This window comes from Muscardinus avellanarius (genome assembly GCF_963383645.1).
Source record: "Muscardinus avellanarius genome assembly, chromosome: 7".
In the NCBI taxonomy this organism is placed as follows: Eukaryota; Metazoa; Chordata; class Mammalia; order Rodentia; family Gliridae; genus Muscardinus; species Muscardinus avellanarius.
In genome coordinates, this window is record NC_137793.1 from 83,497,825 (window position 1) to 83,505,023 (window position 7,199).

At 51.8% G+C, this 7,199-nt stretch overlaps 1 protein-coding gene across 1 annotated transcript in view; it reads right to left on the minus strand.

Annotated features, from left to right (window-relative positions):
* Window positions 1–5,606, minus strand: part of MAPKAPK2 (MAPK activated protein kinase 2) — a gene marked incomplete at both ends in the record, with an annotated part of 44,992 nt that extends 39,386 nt beyond the window's left edge. Inside the window, one exon of the mRNA XM_080698443.1 lies at window positions 5,337–5,606. Coding sequence (XP_080554569.1) covers window positions 5,337–5,606 — 270 coding nt within the window. The remainder of the gene's footprint in view (window positions 1–5,336) is intronic.
* Window positions 5,607–7,199: the final 1,593 nt, after the last annotated feature.

The window sequence follows — 7,199 nt, forward strand, 5'->3', positions numbered from 1 at the left end:
GTTGTTCCTCAGCATGGGTCCCTTGATCCCTGAGCACTAAACCACTACCAAAAGCAACAATTTGCTTCAAAGACCAACTCCACCCTGCCCACCCACCTCTCTCCAGGACCCAGATCCACCTGGAATGATGCAGTTCAGGGAAAGGGGGTAAAAAAGAGACCTCACATGACCCTTGGAAGGGCCTGCCACAGAGGAGAGGAGGCAGGGAAGTGTGAATTCCTGTGCCACAGATAACAGGGAGACATCAGGAAGAATGCTGGCCCAGAGCATAGGAGGACCACTCAGAGACTGTGAAATGACTCGGACACAGATGCTAGTGCTCCGCTCTACACCACCTTAGTTGTTATTCCCCTGGCACAGACCCCTCATATCTCTAGGTTCTGTGGCTCATGGGAACTTTGGTCCCTACCCCAACCCTAGGATTCAGCCAAAGATTAAGTTTGCCTCCAGCAGTCCTGAGGCTTAGCTCCTCCAGGCTCTCCTCTGAATCCCTAGCACCTGCTTCTTAGGTAGAATCAATAGATGATAGCCAACCACTTGGGACTCTCAGGTCCCAAGTGGCCAAAAGATCTTTTCAACCATGGACACCAGGATCTTTACCCTCCTAAAAAAAAAATAGCCCTTTGATTTCCAGACTCCCACCAACACATGGCCCTGAGGCCCTGGAAGGGCTTTTCTATCCCCTCCTAACAGCCACTGATCCCAGATCTTAGCTGGAGATTATTTTCAAGCTCTACCAAAGCCCAGAATTCATAAGTGAAAAAAGACCATGAGCTGATGCAGCTTTGATCCTGCCTCAATGATGCCAAGAGTCCTGCTGCAGGAGAGAGGCGCCAGGGCCAGGGCCAGGACCAGGGCCTTCTCTCAAGGGAAGGCTGGAGGTCTCTTAAAACAGAAGCCAGACCCTCCCTCAAAAATCCATAGCCCCAACCTCAGTGATTCCTTTCTTTATAACATCCTCAAGACCCTCTCCCCCGCCTCCACTTCAAAATCTGCTTTGACACAAAGATGAGTTCAATTCTGAGCCCCATGACCAACCTGGTCTCCTGCTCTTCTACTCAACTCCAGCCATGTCCAACTTCACCATGACCTCTGGCAGACCTGCTCAATCCTCAGAGGCCCAGAGATGTGCCCTGGACACCAGTTAAAGCTTCCATCAGCTTCTCAGCACTCCCAATGTCCCTCTTTCAGAGTTCCTGTATTCTAATCAACAATAAAGTCCCTAGGCCAGCAAAGTTCAGTAGAACTTTCTGCAAGAATGAAAATGTTCTTCTGCGCTGTTCAATTCAGTTGCCATTAGGCACATGAAGCTACCAAACACTTGAAATATGACCAGCAAATGATTTTTTAATTTAGCTTCATTCCTTCACGTTCATGCCTACCATATTCAACAGTACAGTCTAGACTATGTGTTATTTGCCTTCTCCAAATAGATTTATTGACCCCCATATTTTTTTTGGGGGGGGGGCAGGGGCATTCTACTTGAGTGACACCCTCAGCCCTATTTTTTTTTTTTTTTTAATTTTGAAACAGGATCTCATTGAGTTGCAAAGGGCCTCACTAAGTAGCTGGGGCTGTCTGCGAACAGCAATCCTCCTGTCTCAGCCTCCCAAATGCTGGGATTACAAGCCTGCTCCACCACATCTGGTAACCCCAAAAATGTTATAGTCCGTTCTATGACTATATCCTTCCTAGAACTAAGCATATGGTAAATACTCAGCATACTAACTACCTGGAACCACACTGGATATAAAAGAGCTTGGCTTGATCAGTGAGACTCTCCTTACCTTATGATTCTACCCAGCAAACCTCAATTTAAGACACTTCTTTCACCCAGCCACACTGTCTTCTCTCCCACAAATGCACAGAATGAGGTGTGCTGGAGAGGGCACCGCCTGGACTCAGGGTAGGGGGAAGTTCCAGCATTTCCCTCTACCAGTGTCCGGAACAAGCAAAAGGGTTCGAATCATCTTCTGCATGGTACCAAGGTAAATCACATCACAGTGGCCCTTACATGACGTGCAGAGGGAGGCCCCCTGAAAAAAGAAACGACTGGGCCTTGTTTCCTCTAGTCTATGCAAGGAAAAGATAAACAGAGATAAGTTATGACAACATTCTATATTTTGTAAAGCAATAACATGCTTCCCCTAATCAGTGTTGCACAGCAGAGCAGGACAACGGTACAAGTTTTAATTAAATTTGTTTAGCTAATACATGAAAGTCTCCATGACACAGGGAAGCAGGAAGTAGCTGAAGGAACCCATGGGGATTATGACCAATTAAATTGCAAATGGGTTGAGACTGGGCCCTACCAAAGAAATAATAGAACTGCCATGTTCTCATACAAATATCAATAATAACAGTTGTAACGAACACTGTCTACAAGAGGGAGGGAGCTGGTTTAAAGAAAAAGAAAAGGCTTGTTACCACAGACACAAAACCCAGGGAGCTGCTGAGTTGGTTTAGAAGCTGCCCCTACAACTTTGGGATTTGTGACTGGAAAGTGGCAGTTACTCATGGGCACCCTCTGGCCAACAGTCAAACAGAGCCTGAGGCGAGAGTGCTCCCCAGGCTCAAGGCAGCCCAGAGCAGCAGCAGCCCCAGGCCCACCAAAGTCACCACAGTTAGGAAGCAGGGAGAGGCCTGAGACTAGGAGTCAGGCACCCTGGGTTCTAATCCCGCCTCTGCCAAATGAGCAACTGTGCGACCTGGAATAAGTCATTCCTTCACTGGGGCCTTGGTTTTTTTCATCTGCAAAACAAAGGTGTTGGATGAGATGGCCTCTCAAGACCCTCCCAACTCAGCCTGAATCAAGTATGAGCTTGATTCAATGAGGCAAGTTCACGGCACCCAACTCAAGAAAGTAAACTCCAGCTCTCCAAGGTGGAGGAAGAAAAGCCAGAGGGTGAGGTGGGACCACTTTCAAAGCACCAATTTCACTTCACAAGGCAAAGAAAATCACCAGGCCACAGACAGGGAGCATGGTATCTGGACAGCTGCCACCTCCCCTCAACTCACAGAGATACAAGAGAGCAGACTTCCAAAGCCCCCCTTAGAGCCCAGCTGCTGGCCACGCTCTGCCCTAAGTCCCCAGGGGTGGACTCAGCGTATGTGCGTAAGACAGGTCATCTCCCTTTTTCTCAGGCACCTTTCCAATGATGTCACCAATCTCACCTGCCCCACCACATCTTCTTCCTTTGCTTTATAATCAAAAAAGGCTCTGGGTTTTGAAAATCATTTCTCTACTCCACACCTAAAGTTAATCAAAATTCAAGATCTAGAAAGCTCTTTGGTGAGTGTCTCTGGAACAGGGCTCTTTGAACCAGATTCCGCCACAGCTGTAATTATGTCTTAGCCAATATTTGTATATGAAAGTGCTGTTGACACCACTGTCAGGCTCCAAATGCCTCATCCCTCCTTTCTTCCTCTATTATTAAGTTTTAACACAAAGCTGTGTGGGAAATCTACAATTTAACAGTTGAGTCAACTTCGAAGATCTGGAAGCAGGCTGCCTGTCAAAACAGACTCTGACTTCAGTATTCACCCCCTTCTAACTGGAGAAGGATAAACCTAGTGTTATTTAATATGCTGCTGCATTTTCCTCCTTTTGAACCTAAAGGAGAAAAATACCCAAACTTCTCTAACCAATTACAATAGAAATCCAAAACTGCCATCCAAAATCACTGTAAAGAATGCTTGTTTGTACGTCGATTAAATAGAATAAGAGACAGAAATTGAGAGTTTTGTATTTATATTCCAATTATCCAAGAAAATTAACAGCCAGGGTCCCCAGACTGCAAATGCATGAAGGCAGATGGCATTTCAGAAGAGATAAAAAATGCTCCTGAAAAGGACGTCTGTCACTTTCTCAACAGTACAGGTTAACTGTGGTCAAACTGTATTAACTCACCTCTAACCCTCAAGGTCAGAGCCATGGTCAAACCAAACAACTCCTCCTCTTCTCTCCTCAGTTTTAAGTATAGAAAGGAAGGTAGAAGGCCCACATACACTAGTGTTCAAGACACTGATAAACTCCCTCTCCTACATTAGCAACGACGGGGATCTGAGATGATGGGGGGGGGGGGCGGTGTTGGCTCAGTGGGCATGCACAAAGCCCTTGGGTTTCATCCCCAACACCACAAAACAAAAACCTTAAAACCTAGAAACTGGACAAGCTTGTCCTCTACAAAGTACCAGGTTTTTATTACATCTGCTTGTATATGCCAGTATCCCACCACAACTCAGACCTGAGTTTAGTATCTGATAACTGAAAGACAGCTAGCTGTGTGGATTGAAGAGAAAGAGAAAAATTAACACAGGAAGTATTTCTCTCCTCCAATCATGAAGATGCCCCAGGGGAAACAGACCTGCCTTGTCACCTTTTGAGATGTGGTTTGACCTGAAACCCTTCTGGGAAGATCTCGATGGTGCTCACAGTTCGCCAGGGACCCAGCCCATCGCATCAGACAGACCTCCAAGTCCATACTGTTTAACTTCTGGAGTGGTATTGTCACTTAAATCCCCCTACCGCAACCCCTCAAAAGAAGAGGAGGGGGGAGGAGGAGGGGAGCTGGTGACGGTGGTTAGGTTTCCCCAGACCAAGAATAATGTCTCCTTCGGCTGTCCATCAGTCGCCGGCGTCCAGGACCGAAGTGGCCGTTCCCTGCTTGTGGTTTTACAGACTCAGTTTACAAAGATCAATGGAGCTATGGAAACAGCAGACTCGGCGCCGGAGCCTGCTGGCCTCCCATCTGGGGCCTCGCAGGCACTGGAGGTAGGAGGGGGCCTCCTCCCGAATCAAAACAATCCCTCCCCCGCGCGCGGGGGGCGGCGTCCCGCGGAATCTCCAGCCCCGCGCCTGCCTCCCGGGCGGGCGGGCGCGCCCCACCGCGGCACCGCCGCCCTCGCGAGGCCCAGGGAAGTGAAATCACACATTCCGGCTCCCAAATATGGAGCGAGGCTAAATAAACCTCTGAGATCCGACTTCTCCAAACCAACCGACCAACCAGCTCAATGAGTAATGGGCCTTTTGTGCCCGCAGAAAGAAAGAAAGGAGGGAGGAGAGGATGGGGAACCACGAGCCCGGACAATCACTTCCTTGAGACCGGGGGGGGGGGGGGGGGTTAGCAGGAGTGGTCCCGAAGCCAGCCGGGGGGGTGGGGGGGACTGGGCTTGATCCCGCTCAAACCCCAAAATGGCAGAGTCCTGCCGACTCCCCCTGAGCCCCGCACGAGCCCCGGGTGACCCGAAGCTCAGCTGGGCGGCGTGGTGGGAGCGGGGACCCCCAGCCCCGCGCCGCCCGCCGCCCGGACCCCCTCCCCGGGCCCCGAACCTACTTTGAGGGCGAATTTCTCCTGGGTCCTCTTGTTGAAGATCTGCAAAACTTTCCCGTTGATGCCCAGCCCCAGGACCTGGCTGGTGACCTTGTAGTCGTCGATGATGGCGTTCTTCTTGATCTGCAGGCTCGACTTGACGTGGAACTGCGGGAACTGCTGCGGGGGCGGCGGCTGCGCGGGGGGCGCGGGGGGCTGCGGCGGCGGCGGCGGCGGCGGCGGCGGGCTGGGGAAGGGCGCCGGCGGGGTCTGGCCCGGCGAGTTGGACAGCATGGTGCCCGGAGGCGCGGAGGCGGGAGGGCCGGCGGCCGCCCCCTCCTCCGGCTCGGGACGGGGTCCCCGCCGCCCCCCGCCCGGCGGCGAAGTTTGCTCCGGGCTGGAGCCGGCGTCCCCGCCCCGGCCCGGCTCCAGGCTCGGCGGGTCGCGGGGCTCCGTGGGTCCCGCCGCGCGCCGCAGGCGCCCACCGCGCTGCCGCCTCCCTCCCTCCCCCCGGGGCCAGGCGCTCGGGGCCGCGGACGGCGGGGGCCCGGCCGGGGGGAAGCGGCCGCGCACTCAGCACCAGCCCCGGGGCCGGCGGCCGCGTCACAGGCTCGTCTGCGTCCGGGGCCGGTCCTTAAAGGGGAGGGTCAGGGGGCGGAGCTTGGGGAGGCGTGGGTGGGGGAGGGGCGGGTCTTAAAGGGGAGGCCGCGCCGCGCCGGGAGAGCGGAGGACCGCCGGACGGTGCAGGCTGGGGCACCGGGAGAAGGGACCCGAGAAATTCTAGTTCTTAACTGCGGCCACGCAAAAAGGGAAAGGGGAGGAGTATGAGAGTAGCTGAATAATTAATTCAGGTAGAAAATCGACCATTTTCCCATTTGCCCGGGTCTTTTAGACCGCGATAGAGAATGAGGAAGAGTCGGGTGTCTTTTGAAGGAGAGGGAGGGCTGACACGAATCTGGCCAGATGAGACGTCCGGGATGAGCTGAAGTTACAGAGGAACAAATGTCAGGCAAATATATGAAGTGTTTTCTTAACTGGGACATTTTTCTTGGGATCGTACATTTCTTTTCTTATGGGCTGGTTGTTTTCGGTAAAGATCTATTACTGTGTAACCATGAACAATTTAGTAGTTAGGACTTTGAACATATTTTTCTGTAAGTAAACTAAAGGGACACAAAGTGGGAAGAGGATGGGTTAAGACCGAAGCTGCCTAAATTCTCCGCCAGCCTTCCCAGGACTGCCTGCGTGAGCCTGGGCAACCCTGAGCCCTGTCTCTGGGAAGAACAGCTACACCTTTATAAAGGCTTCTGGACAGAATGGTATGAGATAATATAACAGAGGGGAAGGTTCTGATTTCCACTGGAGGAAAATTAGTCCCCAATCCTACAGCCATAAGGAGAAATGGGTATGTTTGAAGAAGCATAGTTCTAGCCCAGGTTAGCCCCATGTCTCTAAAGAAGATACCAAGGATTTATCTGGACCCATAGCATAGCCAGATCAGGGAGGGTATAAACTGCTGATGGGTTTATACGCCAGGCTATACATATGGGGTTTAAGGGTGATCACTAAAGACATTCTTGCTGGCCTCCCTGGTCTGACCAGCAAAGAAATAAGACAAACAAACAAAGCAAAGAGAAAACCTCAGTTATATTGCCAACACAGCAAATTGGAGGATGAGGTTTGAGCTGTGGCCACACATGACCCTTAATATATCCTAACGAAACTTCTGAGAAAAAGAGAACGTTCGGAAACAAAGGGCCCTTGGGGACGCAGCCGGTGGGGCTAAGGCACAAGCACCAGTGTCTCCTCCTTCACCTTCCAGAAGGTGCTTGGCCCCCTGCGAGGCCAGGATGGGTTGGGAACGGGGTGGAAGGCAGGAGTTACCCT